This window comes from Artibeus jamaicensis, unplaced genomic scaffold, assembly GCF_021234435.1.
Source record: "Artibeus jamaicensis isolate MK-2021 breed Jamaican fruit bat unplaced genomic scaffold, CSHL_Jam_final contig_464, whole genome shotgun sequence".
NCBI lineage: Eukaryota > Metazoa > Chordata > Mammalia > Chiroptera > Phyllostomidae > Artibeus > Artibeus jamaicensis.
The window spans coordinates 14,471,299-14,496,398 of NW_026521842.1; the positions used below are offsets into that span (position 1 = coordinate 14,471,299).

At 41.6% G+C, this 25,100-nt stretch overlaps 1 protein-coding gene across 1 annotated transcript in view; it reads right to left on the bottom strand.

The window, feature by feature from the left end:
- HYDIN (HYDIN axonemal central pair apparatus protein) overlaps window positions 1-25,100 on the bottom strand; it is a 339,107-nt gene that overhangs the window by 255,520 nt on the left and 58,487 nt on the right. Inside the window, exons 7-9 of the mRNA XM_037154186.2 lie at window positions 23,272-23,391; window positions 19,942-20,076; window positions 6,713-6,912 (exon numbers count right to left, since the gene is read on the bottom strand). Of these exons, the coding sequence (XP_037010081.2) occupies window positions 6,713-6,912; window positions 19,942-20,076; window positions 23,272-23,391 (455 nt within the window). The remainder of the gene's footprint in view (window positions 1-6,712; window positions 6,913-19,941; window positions 20,077-23,271; window positions 23,392-25,100) is intronic.

Genomic DNA, 25,100 nt, shown 5'->3' on the forward strand with positions numbered 1-25,100 from the left:
CTCTTGATGATAATGTCGCCTTCCTATCAGAGGCTATCACTGTATTTTCTTACTTCTTACTTCAGTTCACCTTGCATTATAGGTAGTTTTTATGCATCTCTCAATAGTTAGAGACTCTTGAGGTGAAAGGAAAGAGAAAGCAAACAAAATTTCTCGAGTGCATACTCTGTGCTGGACACCACACGGACACTTTACAAATGTCAACTCCTCTAATTCCCCCAGAAACCTTGAGAAAGTAGATACTGTTATTTGCATTATAGACATGAAAAAACAGATGCTCCAAAAGGGCAGGCAACTGTCCCAAAGCTACCCAACTAGGTCGTGGTGGAGGGTGGATGGAAGAAGGACTCCAAGTTCAAGTTCTTACTGTGGACCCCCTGAAGGTGGAAGCAACCTGGTTAGATTCATCTTTGTGTCTCTCTCAGTTCTTTACTCACAGAAGTCTCTCAGAAGAGGGTGTCAAATTGAATTACGATAACATTTTAGAGGGAAATAAAAATATCTGTAATAATAAATTAATGTTTATAACATCTTGGTGGAACAGAGGAGGAACAGACTTTCAGTATCTCAAGAATTTCTGCTTCATGTGGAATGAACTTGAGTCTCACAGTCTCAAAAAAGTTCCTTCCTTCCTTGTGGCCTCAGGAAGAATCTAAAATGTTGAGAACTTGACCTAGTTTCCTGGTTTGGGAACAACATAATCTACTGTAATATTTTCTTCTATCTTTGCCTCCCCAGTTCCTAATATTTTTTTCTTCCTATACTGAAATGAAATTGCTTTCATTTTCTTTTCAAATATGTCTTGGTAGCAAAAAAAAAAAAAGTTTTGAAATTATTTGGGCAGTACTACATTGCAGAACCTAAGCTAATTTTCTACGGGGCAAAAAAAAGGTGACCCTTCTTTAGGAAGTCCAGAAATGTGAATTCCATACAGAGGTGGCAGATGCTCTCCTGCTGTGCTAATGGCTGGCTTTATATTACACTAAATTTCTTCACTATGTAGAGAATCACCTGGGATAGCCATTGCTACTCAGAGGTGCCTAACCTCTCTCAATAAATCAGACGTTAATTGGGTAGAGTGTAAGTTCTGGTACTTAGACATTGTCTATAATTTAATTCTGTGCTCCATTTTACTAAAAGCGGACAGGCTGAACAGGCTAGAAAATACCAACTACCAGAAAATGCTCCTACAAAGAAGTAAAAATACTGTTTGTCAAGGGTATAAGGCTGGCTCTTTCCACCAAAGTATTTGGTTTTAATATCACATCCCCATTAATACCAAACACTTGATTAGGGAGAAAATTTGGGTTTGTGAAAAATCATGAGGCATAAGAAAAATTTTAAGGGGCTTTGAAAGATTTTTATTTAATCTACTACAAACTGCTCTAAAGAACTGAAACTGTTCCCTCCAAATGATTCAATATTTTAGCAGAAGACTAACTACTGACTCTATTAAATCAAATATTAAATATAATATTAATATTTTTCTTCAGATAGGCTTTTTATTAACTGGTTCCTAACCTGAGGTTTTAGATTTTTAAATTGCTTCTTAAATCTTTCTACTTTACCTTCTGAAATGAATTCTCCTTTAATAGTCAAAGTTATTCTGGCACCTACTAGGGTGTTAGGTCAAATCTGTAATAAAGTTGAAGAGTAATTGTTCATGTTCTCTATATATTTTATAGCACTTTGTGGCTACTTATATTAGTGTAAAAGACATTCTGCCTATTTTATAGTACTTGGAGCATGCTTTTTATTTTAAATTATTACAGAGGTTTATAGTTGTAGCTTTGCCTTTGTGATATATTGTTGGTTAGATATCCTATAAACATTTATTGAGCACGTACTTATTTTAGATACTTTGTTAGATGCTAGGGACATACAAATGAAGAGTTAGATACAACCCTTGCATTTGAGAAGTTCATATTCTAATGGCAGCAACAGACACATAAAGTTTTATCTCACAATTTATATGAACTTAACCATTTATAAACTTAAACATTAAACTATTATTTCAATGAAAAGAATAGGATTTGTTTCATCCTCACCTGAGGACATTTTTTCCCTTGCTTTTAGAGAGAGAGGAAGGAAGAGAAAGAAACATTGCAGTGAAGCGAGATGCTTCAATCGTATTTGTCCAGATTGAGGATCGAACCCACAACTTCAGCATGTGTCCTAACTGGGAATCAAACCTGCAACTTGCAGCTATGGAATGACTCTCCAACCAAGTGAGCCACACCAGCCAGGGCAAGAATATGATGTTTTTAAAACTACTTCCTATGAGATATTATTTCTAACTGAATATTCACTCAAAAAGTAGCAAGACCAAGAGTATATGCTGGGTTTTTGGCTGACTCCAAAGTCTCAAACTATATCCACTACCCTATCTTGTCTACTGACAATCATATTAACTGAAATAGTCGTCCCCAACCCCATCTGGGCGAGACAATCCTGTGTACGTTTTAGAATGGATACTTGTCAGGAGAGCTACCAGAGATTTAGATTCAGCACAATGTGACCACAAATACAGCTGCATCCTTTTTCACCACAGCTATCAGGTTCTCAGTTGTAAATAACAGCAACCAACTCTGGCTAACAAACAGAAAAGGGATTTATTAGAAGAATTTGAAGCAGCTCACTGAATAGACAGCATAGTTGGAAAACATGCATTTTTGTGGAAATAACATAAAATGACTATATCATGCAAAGTCTAAGCAGGAAAACAAAAATATTTCCAAGCAGGGGTTATAATTGAGAGACTTAGTGACACAGAAGAAGGGAATGATGAAAAGCCCAACTTAAGACAGTGACATGATAGCTCAGGGATTCATTAACAACAGTGAGCCATTTCCACCCCAGCGCTGGAGACATAAGATGAAGAGGAAGTGAGGACCTGGCAGAAGGTGGAATCATGGCTCGCTCGTCCAACAGGAGCTAGACCCACAAGAAAATGCATTTGCTTGCTGGGGACTCTGCTGAAGCCAGAGAGGGAAGAGAACTACCCTGACCTCTTCCTACCCTGTAACCTCCTTCTAGTACCCCCAACTGGTCCAACACAGCTGGTGTCCCGCTGACTCTGGAGGCTGGGGGAGCTAACACAGCCCATGGTGACATTGTAGGGAAAGGCGGGGGATGGGTCTGAGTGTGTGGAAGCCCAGAACTGGCCCATGTTTGCTTTAATCCAGGCTTCGCTATGAATTTACCGGAGGAACTTAGATAAGTCATTTCCCTTTTCAGACCTTATTTCCCTCACCCGTAAAATGAGAATGTTGGACTATAGTTTCTAATGTCTTTATAATTCCCGGCTAGTCCTTAATTTGGCTCACCAGTTAACCTCAGAAGTGTTTTTGTATCAGGAGAAGATGATTCACATTTATAGCTACGGACAGAAAAGTTTGAGATCTTTTCCTGCTGCTTCACACTATTAAATCTGTGGAGTGATTTTGTTTCACCTTATGGGAATGTAATATATGAAGAAGTATTGATGTGTAGTTTTGAAGACTCAGCCAAACAGCCCAGGAAGACATGTTGCCTGCACTTGTTTGCTCACCTTGGGTGGGTTCTCTTTTACATGGAAAAAAGACCCACGCGACGGGGAGTTTTTAATGCATATTATACATGCTGGTTGTGGGGGGCCTTCCTTTAAATAGAAAAAGACTGCTTCTTTCTGAGTCCTGGGGAGCCAGCTGGACAACCTGCTTCCTTCCTTCAAGCAGAATAAGTGCATCTCACCACAGGATGACAAAGGCCCTGTGAGCTGTGATGGGCAGTGTCAGGAGACACTGCTTTTCAAAAGAACATTTTTCCTTTGCTTTTGATGGCTGACTTCTCTAACATGATTCGGCACCCTGCTTCCCGGTGATTAAGGATGCAGAAAGCTACAAAGACTGTCTCTCCTCTCTAACAATGAAGCATCCTGCTTCCTGGTGATTAAGGATGCAGAAAGCTACAAACAGTGTCTCTCCTCCCTAACAATGAAAAAAAAAAACCAGATAAACAGAAAGATCACAAGTTTTCTTGAGCCCATCAGAAAGCTGAGGTTGCAGAGCACACAAGTGGCCTGAAATCTGAAAATGGACAATGCCCGTCCCCACAAGGGAGATGGGACACTTGCTGACTGTCCCACCGAAGATAAACAGAAGCTCCCTACAAGCAGAAGCAGTGAGTAGAAGCAATATTTGAAGAGATATGGCTGAAATTTTCCAAAAACAAAAAAAGATCCAGGAAGCTCAGAGAATTTCATTCAAGATTGAAACTGAAACTAAAAGCAAAATAAGTTTCTTAAATTAAAAAGAAAAAAAACAACCCACCCCTAGAAATGTCATATTCAAAGTGCTAAACAAAACAAATACGGGGTGGCAAAAGTAGGTTTACAGTTGTGAGTACACAACAGAGTTTATTCTTATATTATTATATGTGCACTACTGTATTATTTATTTGTATTACAACTGTCAACCTACTTTTGCCCACACTTATAAGGAAAAAAGCTTGAAAGCAGCCCAAGAAAAAGACATACAGAGGAATAAAGACAGGAGTTACAGCAGACTTTCCTGAGCAAAATGTAAGCCAAAAGACAATAAAATGACGTCATCAAAGCACTAAAAAAATGGGTTTCTATTACTGTCAACTCAGAATCCCATACTGTAGAGAAAATATTTTTCAAAAATGAAGGCAAAATACTTTTTATTAAGTAGACAAAAGCTGAGAGAATTTCAGTAGAACTATGCTACAAATAAATATTAAAAATCATTTTTCAGCCAGGAGAAATACAACACTAGATGGAATTCAGATCAGTGTGAAATGGTTCAGAGACAGTGATGCTCCTGGGACACCTGGAAGAATAAACACAAGTTCTCTGCCAAGGGATGTGCCTTTGACCTGCATTGTGGCGGCCCTGCAGCCTATAGTACTGCAGACTGGAAAACTTGAAAACTCTTCTACCAGAAATACCTAGAAAGACTGGATAAAATAAGTTACATCAAGGAGTGGCTGAACATGCAAGTGATTGAGGCAAATCCACAAGATTCAAAAATGAAGAAAAATCTAAGAACCAGAGCTGTAAGCCACTGAGCTTAATGGGTCTGCCCTAGGTTCCCAATAACCTTGATACCTGGGTTTTAACAGCCAACCCTGAGATGGTTAAGTTAGGAAATTTAGAACAAAATCCCCATATAAAACCTGGAAACTTGAAGGGCTGCCAAACCATTACCAGGACAAGTCCTGTCTTGGTTTTGAGAGAAAGAAACAGTCTCACCAAGGACTCCTGACTTCGGACGTGTGTCTTATGCAGGTATGGGGTTGGAATACACACTATCAGTCCACGAATCCCCAAGCCCCCAAAATTACCAGAAGAGTAGCCTCCATAGTTTAATCATTGTGAATCAGGCAGAATTCTGGAGAGATGGGTCCTTTACCAGCAAAGGATTCCACAGATAAAGAGCCCTGCTGAAAATGAGCTCACAGTCCAGATCAATATACACACTTTTGTTACGTGATGGAAAAGAACTTGACTCTCTGTTTGCTATCCTCCCAAGCTGGTCATTCTTAAGCAGCCCTGGTGATCAGACACTGTTTTCAAGTTCCGTAACAATTGTTCTTTCCCACCTTATAAGAGAGCTCCTTGAGGGCAAGGTTTGTCTCACTGGCCTTCACATTGTCCTATGGTGTCTATTACCTTATAGCTGCTTCTCAAATAATCAGATGAAAATCTAGCTCCTTCACGTATCCTACCTAAGTGGTCTTGAGCAAGTAATACAGCCTTGCTATTGCTCTGTTTTCTCATTTTAGAATCCTGTAAAAGCAGGTTGAGTTTTTCTCACATCTCATTACTCTGAACCCTTCTTCTGCCCACCTCTTCTATTTTAAAGACCCTTGTGATTACATTGGGCCCACCCAGGCAATCCAGGATGATTTTCCCACTTTAAGGTCAGCTGACTGTCAGCCTTGATCACATCTGCAAAGCCAATCCCCGGCTGTCATCTAACCTTACAGACTGACATGTCCTGAGGACTGGAATGTGGGCACATCCGAGGAGCCATCATTCTGCCCACCACACTGGGAGCGGCTCATTTGAAGAAACACTAAAAGAACACCCACTTACTATGTAGTACTTGCTATGTGCCTGCAATGTACACTTATTAATTCATTTATTTCTCACAACAACCCTATTAAGTGGCTATTGTGCTTTTCCCCATTTTTCAGATGAGAAAACTGAGCACCATGAGCCAAAAAACATGAGCGACCCCTAGAAACTGGAAAAAGCAAAGAAATGGATTCTCCCCCAAAGCCTTCACACAAGAACCCAGTGAGGCCTCTGATCTACTGAAATGTTAGATAATAAATGTGTGTTGTTTTAAGCCACTAAATGGGTGGTAATTTGTTATAATAGCAATAGAAAACCTGTACAGCCAGTTATAAAATTCTTAGTCAAAACAAATATGTTTACTAATAGATTCCCATGGGCCATTCTCTATGCTAAGTAGGAGTCTCATCCAGCATTTCAGAAGGCCTTCCATACCCGAAAAGATAACCTTGAAATTTGGTCTCCTCTTGAGAAGAAGAGGAAGTCTGCCCTACGTCAGTGAGACCTCCCAACCTTGCAACTAAAGACTGTAACAAGCAGTTCCAACTCCAACTACTATTCCAGCAAATTACTTGTGCTGACTTGATGCAGCTATAATCAATCAAAAACAAGAGCCAAAGGAACACGTACCTATAAGTTGTGATGTGAAACACAGCGTCTTTGTTCCCAATGTTTCGTACCAGCAGAATCTTCTGAGTGCTGTATTTGACAGGGCAAGTGGAAAAATTCAGCTTGTCAGGAAAATCTAGGATGGCCCGCGCACCTCTGGCTTTGATGGGTACAATAAACTTTTCTCTTTCAGTAACACAGGTCAACATATGGGTGTAATCCTACAGGAGAAGGTACAATAATTACTTGTGGAAACACCAACAAGATCAATGTAACTGGGTGAGAAATATGACCATATGTAGGCACTAGTAAAAAAAATTAATGTATTCTAGGAAAATTTCTCAAGACAATTATAGTTGTACTTTCAATGAAATACTCTTTTCTGACAGAGAGAGAACAGTTCAAGTGTTAAAACCTACAAGCTAACAGAAAGCTTATGTTTCGTGTGCTTCCCGGATACTAGGGAGGTCAGATGGGAGATGGTTGAGGCACATTTTTGCTTAGATCAGAGGAGGTTCACACCAGTTCCCTCACATCCTCCTTCTAACTGTGCCCATTTGTCCTTCAGGAACCTGGGTTAGATTGATGGCTCCTATTAATGGTCGCTCTATGCCCACATTCTTTACCATACAACTTTCACTCCTCCATCATGAGTGGAGTCTCCTTCCACACCCCTTGCTTTGACCAATGGAATGTGGCTGGTTCCAAGCTGAAGCCTCCAGAAGCTTTGGGCATTTCCAGTTTTGCTCTTGGAACACTGCCACTGCCACGTGCACAAGCTCTATCTAGTCTACTGCAAGGTGAGAGCCCAGCTATCCCAGCCATGGTCATGCAAGTCCTGCCTTCAGCCCGAATATGTGAGAGAGCCCAACCAAGAGTCACCTACCCAACCCTGAGTAGGCCTAGTCAAGACCAGCTGAACCACAGTCTTGCAAGCAATAATAAATGTTTATTATTTGAGCCATGAGTTTTGGAGTTGTACAATAGCTAATTGATACATAACCCAGTTTAAACTTCACCTCTTGTGCAAAACCACTACTGACGATTCCAAGTACAAATGCTGAGGCCCTGAGCATCTATCTTCCCCAGTCTTGTGTCGTCTAATTGCAACACAAATGCTGAATTAAGTCACCCTTATCCTCTCTTTAGATAGAAAAACAGAACTCTCATCCTCAGTGTAGGAAAAAAAAAAAGTTAAAAGTAAATCCTCACCAAAAGCAAAACTAAATTTAAAAGGAAAGTGTTAACAGTCCCCTTGAGAATAGGCCTACCGTTAAAGAAATTTGTTATCTAAACCAGGTTTATTTCTCTTCATTTTAGGCTTTCCCATCATTTTACTGTATGTTTTAGCTGCAAGGAATCTTCATACATGTAAAGTCCACTTTGAACTTGAGTTTCCTTTTGGTAATCACGTAATAAATGGTACTCAGTGCAGGTTTAAAAAAATAAAACTGAGCTTTGGCATATAGTAGGAATGACAAAGTCTAACACACAGATTGACGTATAGACCTGGCCATGCTTCAACTTCGTGAAACCCACAGGACACGTAAAAAGCAATGGTATCCCAATCAGTCCACTCATTCAGCCATGTTCGTTAAGTGTTCAGGCACTGAGCTAGGTCTAGAATACAACTGAGTAGGACACGGACACGGATTACCCTGAGCTTACGTAATAACGGAGGAGACAACAAGCAGGTAAATAAAGCCTATCTAATGTACAATGTAATACGTAACCAAATAAAGACAAAAGTCAAGTAGCCGGAAACACTCCCATGACAGAGCCCCTACACCTGCAGTCTCTCTGCCTCCCTAACTCCAAAGCCGTAGCCAGCTGTCTGTCCAGTCAGCATCTTGTTGGATGCAATCTTACCAAGTCCTGAAGCCAAGCCCCTGATCAACTCCACTGCCTGCAACTGCACATGACGATGCCCTTCCAAGGGGAAGGAATGGGGGCTGAAGTCCAGCCCATTCTGCTGGTCCCAAATGCACCGGCCCAGAGAGGGAGCCTTTTTCTCATGCCCACAAAGGCCCCACAGTGCCAGCTGGGGGCCTGCTCATTCACCTTCCCTCCCTGTAACCTGTTCCCTCTCTGTTCCCCATCTCAGCACAAGCATCTCCATCTTTCCAGTGGCCTGGATTTAAAACCCTGGAATGAGGCATCTTTGATTGCTCTGTTTCTCAGTCTCTTAGTAAATCTTGCAGGACCAACCTTCAACATATGCCCAGGCCACGGGACTTCTCATCACCTCCACACTGCTACCCTGGCCCTGGCGACTTCAATCTTTCCTGGCTAACTGGACTCTATTTCCACCCTTGTTCCTCTAAAGTCTGTTTTCCACACAAGGGTCAGGGGGGTCCAGGTCAAATGGAAGTCCATTCAGGTTGCCCCCCGTTCCAAGGCTCCCAAGCTGAGAGGGTTCAGGAGCACCAGAGCCTGGCCCCCGTCGTTTCTCCCACAGCTCCTCCTTTCCCGCTTGCTCGCTGCTCCAGCCGCAGGCTTCCTTGCTGCTCCCTGAGCATGCCAGAGATGCTCCTCCCTCAGAGCCTTCAAATATGATGCTCTTTCTAGAACACACTTCCCTGCAGCTATTCACACATGTGTGTAGTCATATATACATATATGTATGTCTGTGTACATACATATGTATAGTTTTCTTCCTCAGGACTTCGCACAATGGTCCACTCTCTCACCAAGGCCCCCACCCCCCACTGCCCCATTTTAAACCTGACTCTCCCTCTCCTGTCCCATCACTTCCTAGCCTTTTGTTCTGCTTTAGTTTTCCCAAAGCCATCTAACATATTTTACCTTTTTATTAAGTCTATCATATGTCTCCCTCCGATAGCTCCGTATCAACAGGGATTCTGCCCGTCACATTGACCTCACATCCCCAGTGCCTAGAACAGGGCCTAGTGCTCAATAAACATTCAACAAATATTTTCTGAAGGCAGGAAAACGAGTAATATAATGTTGAGTGAGGAAAAATAAAGCACGGTAAGGGGTAAGGGGGAAGAGACTGAGTAGAGTCCTCGTACATATAGGGTGGTCAGGAGAGATGTCTATGAGGAGGTGACATTTCAGCAGAGTCATAAGTGAAGTGGGAATGAAGCCATGTGGATGAATGGCGATCTGGGTGAAAAGTGATTCAGAGCCTGTGGACAAAGCAGAACAAGGTAAGGAGAGGTGAGAGATAACACAGGAAGGTTGTGGGGAGCCAGGTCAGGCAGGATCTTGGAAGCCACTGTTAGGACACGAGGATGGTCAAAAGCATTAATGATGCTGAATGCTGATCATTATGTACCTGATTTACATTTTAGAAGAACCACTAGCTTCTATGGAAAAAGAGAGGCCAGAAGCCATTGCAATAGTCCAGGCAAGAGATGGCATTGACCTGGCCTAGTGTTTGGCGAGTAGTAAGTATCTGATCAATGTTAGCTATCATTATTAAAATGTTGTGTTACATAAAATGATTTATGTAGGGCATACAGGAAAAATTCAAGTTGTGTTTACTCTGGTTAGAAAAATAATAATGGTAATCCTGATAATGACAATAATAATAAAACAAGATAAATTCAGAAAACCACAAGGGCTTTGGAGAACATAAAACATGGTAAAGTGATAAATGTGGTAAGGGTCTGCTTCAGGCCAAAACAACCACAGAAGCCTCCCTGAGGAGGTGACCTTTGCATAAAGACCTGAACAGCAAAAGGAGCCAGTCAGGCGAGATCTAGAAATGGACTGTTCCTGACAAGGGGAATTGCAAACATAAAGGCCCTGAGGTTGAAGCCATTAATAAAAATTAATGGCTAGTACTCATAAAATTTATTAAAATTGAGTTATTGGGATCTTAACTCTTCAACTGATTCTGGTTTTTAGAAGGTAATGCCAGGCTCAAAAATTACATATTCAGATACATGGAAGTGCAACTTATACTAACCATACCTGATCCTAGAAAACCCCACAGAATTCAACAATGAAATAGTATACTCTGATTACATCAGAATCCTAAAGAGAGAAGAGCTATTTTCATTTTTTCTTAGGAGACCAAACCTAGCAAGCAAGCGTTTTGTTGGGAATTAGAAACCAAAAGCTCCTGGCACATATGGAAACCATATCAACTGAGGCTCCGAGAGAAAGAACAAAAGATGCTGCTGAGTCCAGGATGAGAGGCGACCCCAAAGTAATCTGTCCTATTTTATTCCATATGTGCATATTCTCTGCCTTGTTCTGTAGAAAAACCGAACACGACTGGAAAGAGTTTAGGGAGCTAACTGACATGTTCGCTAAGATGTTTTCAAACCTTTTCAAATTGCCAAAGGAGGAAGATGTAGAGTTTGGTTGGAATTATACAGGGGTGGGCAAAGGCAGTCTTGAAGTCAAGGCAAAGGAAGTCAAGGACCTCAGGAGGCAGTGGGGCTAACCCAAGCAGGTCGCTGAGATTCAGGTTAGTTTACTGATTTTCAAAGACTACAAGAACGTGGAAATCATGAAGACCGGCTGTTTGAGCACTTACGAGGTTGTAAATAAGTGCACTGTGCCATTGTGACGTTCTTTTGAGCTAGTAAAGCCCATTTATGACATTCTTTTGCGTTACTAAAGCTATTGTGATCATAATAACCTGCATGTCTTTTTCCAACGAACAACTGTCCACCTACTTTTGCCCGCCTCTGGGTTTTTTTTTAATCAGTTCACACACTCATAAAAGATGATGAAGATATTCTTTAAACGATTCCTCAAAAATGTGTCCCAATCTCTGGAGCTCTATATTTAATATGACGACATTAGATTATGTGCAATCACATATTTGCTAGACTGGCCTAAAGTTAATTCAGACGCTACGGCTGGGGAGGCTCTGCCAGCCTGCAAACTCGGCAATGACGTCAGGTGACGAATCCCTTCCACTGCACTTGGATTCAGAGCCATCATGTCTCGATTCAGATCCAAAATATTTATTCTGAGTTCCGGATAATTACTTTCTATCCTAAAATGTTATCCTACGTAACAATGCTCTCCTGATGAAAATTCCCATCCACTTCTTGTCCGTTAGCCTTCCTTCCAACATGCCTTTCCTCCTGACTTTAAAAAAAACAGCAGTAGAATATGAAAATGGCAGATCTGGCTTTCTGAATGAAAAGAATGTGTCTTTATTTTACAGTAGCTCCAAGATATAAAGCAAACATGGTGATAATTCTGTCCTTTAAGTTTTCAGGCAAGGAAGACGACGTTTTCTGCAGCAAACTCCTCTCAAGGTGCCGGGACGGGGCACATGCCCAGTATATTTGGTCCTCACTATCCTTTCTGCCTTTTCTCCACTCCCAAATTTGATGGGGGAGTGGCTAACATAGTAAAGCCAGATCTGACTGGAATTTAGTGACTTTAAGACTCAGTGTACCTGGAAAATGTTATGAATTTCCCACCCAGTTCAAATTATTTATTACATATCTTCTCAGTCTGAAATTCACCCCTCGGAAGGCAAGAATCGGCTAAGTCTTAATCAGTTTAAAAATGGGACTCTCAGCCCTGGCTGGTGTAGCTCAGTGGATTGAGCGCGGGCCTGGGAACCAAGCAACCACGGTTCGATTCCCAGTCAGGGCACATGCCTGGGTTGCAGGCCAGTTCTCTCCCTCTCTCCTTTCTTTCCCCTCTAAAGATAAATAAATAAAAAAATAAAATCTTTAAAAAAAAATGGGACTCTCATGGGGATGCAATGTACGACATGGGAATTGAGTCAATAATATCATAATAACTACGTACAGTGACAGATAAATTGCTAGGTTTACTGTAGCCATCCCTTCATAAGGGATATGATTGTCAAATGACTATTTTGTACACCTGAAAGTAACATAACATTGTATGTCAGCTATAATTTAAAATAAACTATTTTAAACTGAGTCTGATCAGGTGTCGCGAGGCCCGTCCTCTACCACCCTGACTCTTCGTGTGATGTCGCTGGGGTCTCAGGTCCCTGGAAGCATCTGCGTTTCTCCACCTGTGACCTCTGGCTTGAGAAAAGACCTGAGACTTCCAGATTTACTTTTATCCTTAGTATATACACTGATGATGTGGGTACTTCATGATTCGTGTCTAAATCATCCACTCCAAATAGTTAAATTTCCTCTTTGGCATTTTTGCTTACTAAGTAACCCATAAACCCACCAATCTGCCTCTCTATCCCCATACACTCTCCCTTCACTCCTGTTCCCATCTGAGACCAGCCCCTCCCCTTGTGTACTAAAGCTCGATCCTTCTCGTCTGCCCCAGGATTTTCTGAAGCATCACTTTCCCTCCACTGACCATTCACGCATTAGCTTATGACCATGCTTGGACAGCCTTGCCTTAAATAACCTACCCTTGACCTCAACATCTAGCTCCAGCAACTGCTCATTTTTCCAGTTACCTGTTACAGCAAAACTCCTCAAAAGTGTTATTTATGCTCAGCATCACCCCCTCTGCACTTTCCATTCTCCCTCAAACCCACCTGTCAGGCTTTTATACCCAACATCCCACAGAAACTCTTCTTGCTGAGGTCACGAGGGACTGCCAAATCCAACAGCTAATTTCACATCTTTATTGCATTCTACTTGTCATAGCTTTAGACACAATTGACCTCTCCCTCCTCTTTAAATCTCCTGGTTTGCGTCCCACTCCATAACGACCCCTTCTCAGTGTCGTCCTCTGCTGGCACCTGTCCCTTTCCCCAACCTCTTCGTCACCTACACTCACTCCCAGCATCGTCTCCACCCTTTGGTGAAAAGTGCCATCTTTACACTTAAAAGGGGGATGTCCTAAGTGTCTCTAGCCCCAACGCCCCCCTTTTATCACAGATCTATCTATGTGTCCAACTGTTTCCTTGATATTTCCACTTGGATATACATACAAAAGTTCAAATTCAACATTTAAAAAAAACAGAGCTCTGAATTCCCTACCTTACCCCAAGCCAGCCTCACAAAACTGCTTTTCTCCCACGGTCCCCTACCTGAGTAGTAAATGGTGCCACCATTTGGTCAGTTGCCAACCAAAATACTGAATCAAACTAGACTCCTTTCCTTCTCACACCCTTTATCCAGTCCATCAGCCAATCATGGCTGCTCTACCATAAAAACATGTATCTTTAATCCACCCACTTTCCCTCATCTTCACCGTCACCTCCTTACTCCAAATCACCCCCATCTTTTGCCCAACTATTACAACAGCCTCTTGTCTCTGTTCGGTTCTGCTACATGTAACGGGGAGCAGAATAAGAGCAGAGATAGATTTTATTTATGTCCCACAAAGAAGTCCAGAGGTAGGCAGGCCATGTGGGTATGGGTCCACAGTGTCATCTGAGACGCAAATTCCCAAATTCCTGCTCCACCATTCTAGCACGCAGCGTCCAACTTCAATGTCACCGCACGGGGCAGAGTCGTTCCTGGGATGCCCACTGTCACAGCCCAGCTGCAGCCCCGGAGGAGGAGGCAGAAGGGCAGAAAGGAGCACCTTCTGCTGGGTCAGGTCTCATCAAGGACATGCCTGCAAGTCCCGCTCGCACCTCACTGGCCAACACTTAGACCCAGCTGCAGAGGAAGCTGAGGAAATGCAGTCTTTTACTTTAGGTGGCAATGAAGCCAATCAAAATTTGTGATTCTCTTACCAGTGAGGAAAGAGGAAATGGGTGTCAAGGGTAGGCAACTAGTCTATGCCTCACCCCCGCTTCAGTCTATTCTCTGTGCAGCAACCCAAAATGTAAGTCAGATATGTCACTCCTAATCAGAACCCACCGTGGCAAAGGAAAGGGATCAAGTATTTATCCCATCTTTGCCATATGAACTTGACCTCAGAATCCTCATTGGATCACTATAAAAATGAAACATAAGAGACATTTTGTTCTTCTTGATGTGATGCAATAGGAAGTTACCTAAGAATTATTGACTAAAAAAATATCAAATATGAACCTAATCAAATCTCTAGACTTAACTATCAGTTTATAGGGGACAGAGGACCACTCCACAGAACCTGATAGGGATGCAATTGGCACCTTGTTTGGATCCAGATTTAAGCAAACCAACTAAAAAATTATACTTATATACAATTTTTATACCTCAGTGGGGAGTTCTGAATGCTGACTGTATATTTGATAATATTAAGGAGCTGTTATTTTTAGGAGTAATAATAGTATTCTGGCTATGTTAAATTTTAAAGGTCCTAATCTTCTAGGAACAAAGAATGAAGCATTTATAGATGAAATAGGGTGATGTGTGGGACCTGCTTCAAAGCCCTCTGAGGTAGGGCACAGGACAGGTGAAGTAAGACTGGCCATGCACTGACCGCTGGAAATGCGGGTGACGGCAGCTCACCGTCCTGCCTGTTCCCGCTCCTTTACGTATGAGTGAAGGCTCCCATAACAGAAATATTCTCATATGCACTTTGAAAGGGCTTCCTGTCATACTTTGCATGACTTCTAAGACCCTTACTCTCTGCAACCTTGCCTCCAACCCTTTCCCAGCAGCTTCTCTAGCCCAGCCATGCTGGCCTTCTGCACCTCCCTGGGCCTGCTGCCAAGCACGTCCCAGTCCAGGGCCTTTGCACCTGCTGTTGCTCCCTCTCCCAGGCAAGAATGCCTTCCCTCGGAGAGTCGCACGACTTAATTTAGTTCTCTACTCAGATGTTACTGCATCACCGAAGTCATGCCTGGTCCTCCTGTTGGAAGGAAACAGAATCCTCTCATCCCCCTATTCTCTAGCAGGTCAATATCTGATATTAAATTACATATTTATTTCTTTATATATAGTGGAACATAAGCTCCAGGAAGGCCAAAACGTGTTCTGTTCTCCAAAGGATCCCAGCTCGTAAAACTGGGTCTGGCACAGAGTGAAAGAATATTATCCATTTTTAATACCTTTATTTGGGGAGTAAAGTATCAAGAGTTCTTTATAAAGAGACTTGCCAACATCATCATCACATTGGCCTTTTTATAAAATGATATTGATCAAGGCCAGAAAAGCTGAAAAGCAGTAACTCGATGATGATGTGAAACAAAATGGCAAACAACACTCCTCTCAGAGAAGACTCTCGAACACCTCTCTCCCATCTGAAATGCCAAGAACTTTGACGTCTACTACATCCTGCCACAAAACGACATTTGAGCCCTTTTTGTAACTTTTGCCTTTAATACTTGTAGGCCATTCTCAAGTTGAGAGAACTTTTTGTATTTTCCTGAGATTAACTTTGACTTACTTATCTCACTTGACAAATATCCCCTGTACACCTCCCGTGTGGCAGCCGGCACGATGCAAGGCCCCGGGGCTACGGCAGTGACCCAGACAGAACTAGAGAGAGCTAATCCCGGCAGAAGAAAACAAAATCCCCATCAATCTCTGTCAACAAAAATTGTCGATTGTGGCAAATTTTATGATATCTAAACTTTAATTCAAAATGCTGCCAATATAGTTCATTATTGTCATATACCCAGATAACATAAAATATGTCCACATTTTTCTACTATTCTTGGGCCATAATTTTTTAAATTTCACAGAAACAAATCAAGAAAACTACTTTGACACTTATATGTCTTCTTAAAACATAACTGAGCAATAAAATCGCATCGCTTCATCTTTTATTCATGGCAGCCATTTTCCTATGATAACACTGTAGGAAACAGATGCTGCCTTAAGCCCAAGGAAGTACCTGTTTTTGCTTTCTTACAAAAGCCTAACATTTTTCATTCTCCTTTTAATATTGATAGCAAATACACAAGTGTAACAGGTCAAGAAAAATGCCAGGCTCCAGAATTTTATATTGTCATGATAATATTGATTTATATTTCTACCATATATGACATGAACACTGGGATTACTAGATTGATATAATAACATAGCCAATCATTTTAAAAGTCTGTGTGAGAAGAGATAAGGGAAGCCAAAGTAAATTTGCTGCACCTGTTATCTGGGCATTTGGCATTCGTAACCAGTTAAATCCCCAGGAAGCCAGATTAATAGATGACAGGGGGAAAATGTGAACTGCATTATCATCTTCGACATGCTAATATACATGGGTGCTAAAAATCCAACTGAAAGGGGACTGGCTTATTAAACTGTGGCATGCTGCAATTTACATATCTCACCCTCCAGATGTGAGGAGGGTAAATGAGAAGAGTGTGCGCTCAGATCGGCGGGGGGTAACGAGGGAAAATGATATGTACGTTGGCTGTCAATTTTGCCAACTGAAGAAAAAGTGACACAATGAAAAGACTGACTTTTATTTTTCCTGAAATAAATCTGGCTGTGGTTAGTCCTCTGCTGCATTCTGGAGCAGCACCAACAACAGCACGACTCTCCCTCGCTGGTCATTCTGTGCACAGCCCTGCTGGCTTTCCAAGAGTAAGAGTGAATGTCGATGCCCAGACACTGAACAAACTGCTGGTAGTGGGGCCCTGCTGATGGTGCAAAAGCAACAGGACCTTTGCAGAAAAAAGGAAGCAAAACTAGCAGCAAGGGCTTCCCCAAACATGCTCCACCAGTCTTAGACAGTGAGCAAAAGGAGCAATCGCTATGTCTTCAGAAAAACAAATTCTGCCTGGCTGGTGTAGCTCAGTGGATCGAGCACAGGCCTGTGAAGCAAAGGGACACTGGTTTGATTCCCAGGTCAGGGCACATGCCTGGGTTGCAGGCCTGGTCCCCAGTAGGGAACACATGAGAGCCAACCACCCATTGATGTTTCTCTCCCACTCTTTCTCCTTCCCTTCCCCTCTAAATAAATAAATAAATAATATATTTTTTTAAAAAGAAAAACAAATTCTGTAAATTATGTTACATCCTAGAGCCAAAATGCAAAACAAAATCTTAATGTATCCACAGTTGGATAACTGAATTTCTCATAGGTAGCTACCCCTGTTCTCACTTTATGCCTCCGCATACATGCATGTAACCTCTGATAACTTTAAAATACTTAGAAGAAGAAACAGTAAAAGCACATTTAAATTTTAATTAGGCATTTCCCAACAGACATGCAATGTTGGTGAAATGAAATGGAAATGGAAATAAAAAGACTAGGAATAAAATAAGCAGCCAAAAAACATAGCCAAGTAGTAATCCCAATGGGAATCCTAGCATTTCATATTTATAGACCAAATACAAACATACTTAAAATATACTTATTTATTTGCTGTACAGATAAACAGTAATAAAACTCTCTTTTCTATAAGCTTTTGATTAGGGAAAAGTTAAAACATATACAAAGAACCCTGGCTAGTGTGGTTCAGTGGATGGAGCGCCAGGCTGGGAACCAGAAGGCCCCCCAGATGGGGGTGTAGGAGAGGCAACCAATTAATGTATTTCTTGCACATCAGTGTTTCTCTCCCCCTCTCCTTCCCTTCCAATCTCTCTAAAATAAGTAAATTAAATCTAAAATACACATGTATATATGTGTGTATATATATACACATATATGTGTAAAACAAAGAAAACAGAATAATATAACAAATGTCATATACCCATCACTCAGATTCAACAATTCTTAATATTCTGCAATTCTGGCTTTGTCTATACCTCAATCCATTCATTACATTTCTGTAGTTTTTAAGGTAAAATTTAGATATATTGGACAGCATAAATCTTAAATGTACAGCTTTGACAAGTGAATTCTCCCACAAAACCCTCACATCTATCATGATATAAAACATTCCACCTCCTCAGAAAGTTCCACGTACCCTTTTCTCTGCCAGACTACCTGTAGGGAGAACAATACTTTTCCAACAGAAGGCGCATTTTCTCCAGCACAGGAAAAAAAAATAAGGAAAGCCAACTCCTCAAATCCAGCAAGCTTTATATTTCAAGCTATATGTAGGCTTATAATCAGCTTCCTACGGAAATGTCAGTGTTAGAATTTGACACCCAAACCAAACCCAGGTGCTGTTCTCTTCTCAGTTAGTATTCAGGCATGGAGCCTCAAGAAAAATAAGGACCTCAATAATACAGAACAAAAAGCATTACTTCTGGAGCGATTTATTTTTTCATTTATTTCAACAGTACCCCAAACAAAATGATAGGTCTATGCACAACCCAAGAAATAAACAGTAATGTTACAAATTGGCAAAATAATAACCACAGTGTTGTTATTATTATAATGGAATTTCTAGCCACTCACTACAGTGATGCATACTTGGCAGATCACATTAAATTCTCTATCCCTGCTCTCCAGGAAAGTAGGAGGAATAGCAACAGTAGCAGGAATAGTGGTAACGACATTGACAGCAGCTAATAAGTATTAGTGATGGAGAAGCAGGGATTCAAAACTAGTTCTCTCTGCCCTCATTATGCTCTTTTGATTCCAACCATTATGGCACCGTAGAGGTCAGCACACACACACTATTAACATTATAGATAGCCTAACATATTGCTGTGTCTATTTAAGCCTTTGATCACGCAAGTAAAATCCCTTTCCTCCCCCTCACAAGTCCCCACTTTGACACAGGTGGGGAAACTCAAACCACAATTAGGTCTCTGCCCTCCCTGCCTGCTCTAGTTCCTCCACTCCCACCAGTGCTCGGGTGGAGTTATTATTGATTAGGTCAGCCCCTGGCCAAGGTCCAGTTATCTTCCAGTCACTGGAGAGCAGGAGGGGGTCCCTTCTTAGCCTCACATCCTGGCCACATTCCTTGCCAATACTTAATGAGACTGACACTGTGATTGATATTTGGATCTTGGATCTCTTTCCTGTACTAGTTAGAATCCTGAAAGGTGCAATGTAACTAACTAGGATCCAAAACTTCCAAGAAGCCACAGTCTCTATCTTTTGTCTTAGCTCATTGCACCTGGAGACACCTTTTCCTTTTTGACGTCCCTCTCCGGGTGTAGTCAAATATAAATATGCTGAGGTAGGAGCCGGGGAAAAGGGGAGGGAAGTCATTCAGAAAAATTAACCCTCTTTGCGTCCTCGCCACTTACAGCTCATATGAGGCCTCAGCACTCCCTGACCACTGTTTCCTCCTCCCCAGTGGTATTCCACCCCCCCCCCACCCAGCCTGATCACTTCTTTCACCACCACCACCACCAATACCAACAATACCATTATCACCACCACCACCACCAGCACCAAAGCCATCAACAACTACCACCACCAAACCAATACCACTTCCACCAACACAACTAATGCCACTACTGACGATACCACTGCCAACACCAGCAACGCCAAAACCAGCACCACCACCTCCATAAATGTTCAGAATTGCAAATTGCTAGTGAGACCGTTCCACCGGTGTCTGGCAGCACTGCTGTTACCTTGTTCTGCTCCGGAGTGAAGAGGACTCGGAACGTGAATGGCACTCCGGGAGCTACTTTGTGGCCGATATCTTTGGGGCTGATTACTTTAAAGTAAGGTGAACTTTCCTCAACGACCTTCACCATCCTGGGTACCTGCAAGAAGGACATACAGTGATGACACTGCGCATGTGAAAACACAGAAGAGAAAGCACAGGCTTCGTGGTGAAATACGCAGTCCCCACCTGCTACACACTAGCCATGCGACCGTGGTCAGGTCTGAACTGCACTCTCATCAACTGCACGAGGAGATGACAGCATCTGCCGTTACCCCAGTGTCTGATACAAAGTAAGCACTCAGTGCATTTTAGCTTTAATTTTTATTAACATTATTATCACTCACTGTATTGTTACTGCAAATCCTTCTTCATTTTATTATTTAATGTGAATTATCTTCAAAAATGAACGGCTAAGCCCCCGCTCACTCGGTGGGGTGAAGCTGGGTTTCCGGCATTTGACAGCTGGTCTGGGAGAGGAAGTCACACTCACTGCACTCCTGCTCCGGGCCATCAATGTAGTGACGTGCCACTTGTCCCTGACAATAAACTCTGAGCTGCATCGTGACTCCCATCCTACAGAGGACGAAACATGCACTTGCCCTAAGTGCTACGGCTTCACCGAGCAACGGGTTCCAGTCCCAGCCTGAGCCCACCTTCCCTCTCTGAGATTGGCCTAAGTAAGCCCCACGGTGAAGCAGGAACAAAGAGAGTAGTGCAATATCCCTAAACCCAGTCTCAGAACAGCTTCAAAAGTTCTATTCTTTCACAGTCTTATTCCTCCACCCTGCTGCTCTTGCCTAGAGCAGGGTCTCTATCTCAGCCCACGCAGTAAAGGAACTGCAAATGGGAAGAGGACAGGGATGGTCAGCGGTAGAGGCGCTAGGGGCACAGGCAAAAGGAGAAGATTATTTTTTAAAGACTAAAGGGGGCAGAAGAAAGTGAACTATAGTTAAGTATGATCCAGATGCCTCGGGTGAGAAATGAGGAATAAAGAACTCCCCAAACCTCTCAAAACCGTAACCAGATGGGGAAGGGGAGAAGAAATGCAGACAATTCAGACAGATAAGACTAGAGAGCAGGGAGGTAAGGAAGAGATGTGTGCAGATTCCACTGGAACAGACATAGCTTTGCTGGTAAGGGAATGTGCTGTGGTGTTTATGATGTGCTGAATGATACTGTGTAAGCTTGTTGGGAATACTTTTAATTAACAGCATAAAGAAAACAAAAGTAACACCAATATAATAATAACAGTGATAAATGATACTTACTATGTGACAGGCACTGAGCTGAATACATTACAATCACCTCATTTAATATGCCAAACAACCTATTGAAATGGGTGCTATTATTATCCCAAAGGCTTGGAGAAGGGAAGTGACTCGCCCAAAATCTGCAGCTGGCAGACAGCTGGAATCTGAACCCAGAACCCAGCTCAGCCAGAATCTGAATACAGATTAGTTTGCCTCGAGAGTCTGGGTGCTTATAACTGTATCCCAAGTAGAATCATGCTGTGTCTTGTAGAGCGTACATAGCTTATTTTCAACATGTGTGTTTGAGAGAGAGAAATTATGATTAAATAAGCTATGTCTTTTTGCACTGCATCCAGTAAGGAAGCCAATAAAAGGTGAATGGTACAGTGACCCAAATGTATCTCAGTGGTGCGTTAAGTGCCCATGTACCAGGGATGGAGAGAAACAGGCTTACCTCAGCCATTCAGTACAAGGGCCCTGGGAATAACTCACCCAGAAATAAGTCTGCCCATCCTAGAGGTCTGTCTGCTTGTTGCTAGCTGGACTCCCTTAGATGAGAAGGAGGCTTTCGTGAAGTCCAACACCCTAGCAGCATCTTAGCATCTTATCAAGAGGTGTTGGGTTATCCATGAGAACTGGGTGTCCTCTGGCAGATAAAACTTATAAATGCCCCTTATCCTTGACTTGCCATAAAAACCAACTGTAAATCCTTTCTTGTTTAGGGCTGAAGGGAAGTGGATCAAACTAACTATCCTTTGGACTAACTCCTCTCTGTCTTTCAAAGCCTAAGAAAACTCTAACAAAAGTTTAAAAAGTAATGTAAAAGGGGAAAGAGAGAACTGGAAGTGAGAAACTAAATTGGTTGGCAGCCCTCCATGAAAAGAGGGAATTTTAATGTCTATGTAACGTATCTCTTCTTGAGGTCTTGAAACAGAATCCTGAACACCTGGGGTTTTTCTTCTCTACCCCTACACCTTAGCTTCCATCCATGAACTTCTCTTGTTAACACTCCTGCAGCAAAAAAGTAAATATGCCATTTTCTCCAGGGTCCGATTTTGTTGTCACTAAATCACCCCATGGATCTCCGAAAGGCATCACTGATCAATTTAACAAGCTACTGTACTGAATACATCCGCAGGTCTTCCTATTTGCCTTGGACTCTTGCACAGTCTTCCCTGATTTCCCCTTTTGTCTCACAGTGAGAATTTGTCTCCACATCCTTAGATTCCGTAAGTATTCCTACTTGTCTTTACACCTGAATTTTAGCATCTCTCAGATGCCATCCTCCCTACCTGATTGCTTTTCACACTTAACTATGCTTTATGCTGACCTCCGGCTTTATTCTTTCTTTCATTATCATTAGATGCCAAGAAAATCTTTAGGCATTTAATACCTTTTCTTAAAATAAACTCTAATTTATCTCTGAAGAAAAAGGCATAGGATGGGGAAAAAATCCTCAGCTGCAACCACAAAAAGACAAGGTATAAATAGTGGAAGAAGTCATTCAAAACTATCTGTGGTCAAAATCTGAAGGCTTCTGAGGTAGAAATAAGGAGACAGAAAAGGGGGAAAGGGATGCCTATTTTTTTATTTAAAAAAATTCAATTTATAGAACACAAATGTATTGGCTGAACAGCTGCAATTCATGAGTAGAGTTTATGCCTTTAATTAGGGATCAGAGGCTCTAATACAAAGTATATAAGCATGAATAGTAGTCACCCTGTCTGTCTAAAATGAAAGCCTAGCCCACTAGCCACATGAGAACATCATGACATACATCTAGCTAATCCTGTATTCAACAAAATGTTAGTGCACACGTTGGGAATTTACTGTTGGTTGGGCACTGCCCTGGGATGGAACACAGAGCAACAAACCATCACAGTCTCATCTTCAGTAAGCTCACAGTCAAAGGGCCCGTTTCCACGTATTTTCCTAAGTCTACCAAATTAAAGAACTTAGCTAAGATCCTACAGGATCCCATTTTATTTAACTCCTTCTTACATGTCCATGGAAGGTCCAGCCATCGCAGCAAACATACTCACTTTGTCATTGTTCCTCAAAACCAGTGGAACTTCATAGACTTCACAGGGAGTGTAGTTCTGAAATATAATTTCTGATGGAAAGGGCTGGAATAATGCCTGATCCAGGTCAATTCCTGAAAACTTCAGTTGAAAAAGTAAATTAATCATATAGTCATAAATAGTGGCAGAAATGACTGGGGAAGATAAGAAAACACTATATAAAAGTATGAATATTAATACTAACAACATAGAGAATACTCAAAAGGGGTAATTACTATAAACAATAATTGTTTGAGTTGGTAAGATTATTGTCATCAACTTCTTTAATACAAAAAAACAGTGGAAGTCTTGGTCCTCAGTTAAAAAAAATAGAGGCTAGTTTTCGGCCTTCAGCTCGGAGGAGGCTTAGGTGCAACTTTCTTCGGTCATCCTGAAACCAGGTTCATCCCACGCCAGCCACCTCCACCATGCCATTGAAGTTCACCCCAAAGAGATCAGTCATATACCTGAGGTGCACCTGTGGAGAAGTCAGTACCACTTCTGCCCTGGCCCCCCAAATCAGCCACCTGAGCCTGTCTCCAAATAAGGCTGGTGATGACATCGCCAAAGCAATGGGTGACTGGAAGGGTCTGAGGCGCACAGACAAACGACCACTCAGAACAGACAGACCCAAACTGAGGTAGTGCCTTCTGCCCCTGCCCTGATCATCACAGCTCTCAAAGAACCACCCCAAGACAGAATGAAGCAAAAATACATTCAGCACAGTGGAAATATAACTTTTGAAGACATTGTCCACGTTGTTGGATAGATGAGCAGCAATCTTAGCTAGAGAAGTTCTGGGACCATCAAAGAGATCCAAAGAGATCTTGGGGATGGCCCAGGCTGTAGGCCGCTGTGGTGCCATGGCCCCACCCCATGGAGTTAGTTGTAGCAACAGTGGGGCAGTGGAGTGCCCAGCTAGGAAAGAACTACAGAGGGAAATATTCCAATTAAAGACAACCAACCAATAAACAGATAAATAAGGCTAATTAGAACATTAATCCAAAACTTCCATTTCTGGTAATGGTGAATGAGGTAATCTGACCAATTACCCTATGAGAATAACAAGAAAAGTTGTATCAACAAATAACTGCTTGGAGACACTAAAGAGCTAAAAAGACAGTATGATCTAATATTGAAACTATGAATTACCTCAAGATGATAGCTTGTATAATTTCCAACAAGTTTTAAGCATTGCCATATTTCCTTAAAAATTTAGAATGCCCCAAGATGCCCTGTAAGTTCAGGGCTGTACCCTGGAGCACCTCGGCACACAGTTTGGAAACTGAAGATATAAGCATCCACCTCACTAGTTTAGAAAAACAATAGCAAATATTTTTAGAAAAACAAATAAAAACCCAAATAAAAAAATGAAATTACAAAAGCAATACCAAACATTAATGAAATAGAAAGTACAACAAATACGATAGAAACAACAGAGCAAAAAGATGAGCCTAAAAAGACTAATGAAATTGATAAAATACCCAGTGACTCTAATCAAGAAAATAAGACAGAAGGTACAAAGATCCCATTAAATAATGAAAATAGGGACATTACCACAGAAACTTAACTAAGGAAAAAGAGAACAAAGGGATATTATATAAATAAATGTGAACAATTAGATAAGAAGTACAAAGTGTTAGAAACATACAATTTATCAAAACTAGCACAAAAAATAGAAAAATGGAATAGTGCTATAACTATGAGAAAAATTGAATTTGTAAGTAAAAACCTTTCACAGAAAAAATTCTGGTCCAAATAACTTCACAAGCAAAACCCAGGAAACATTTAAAGAAGGTACAACTGAAATA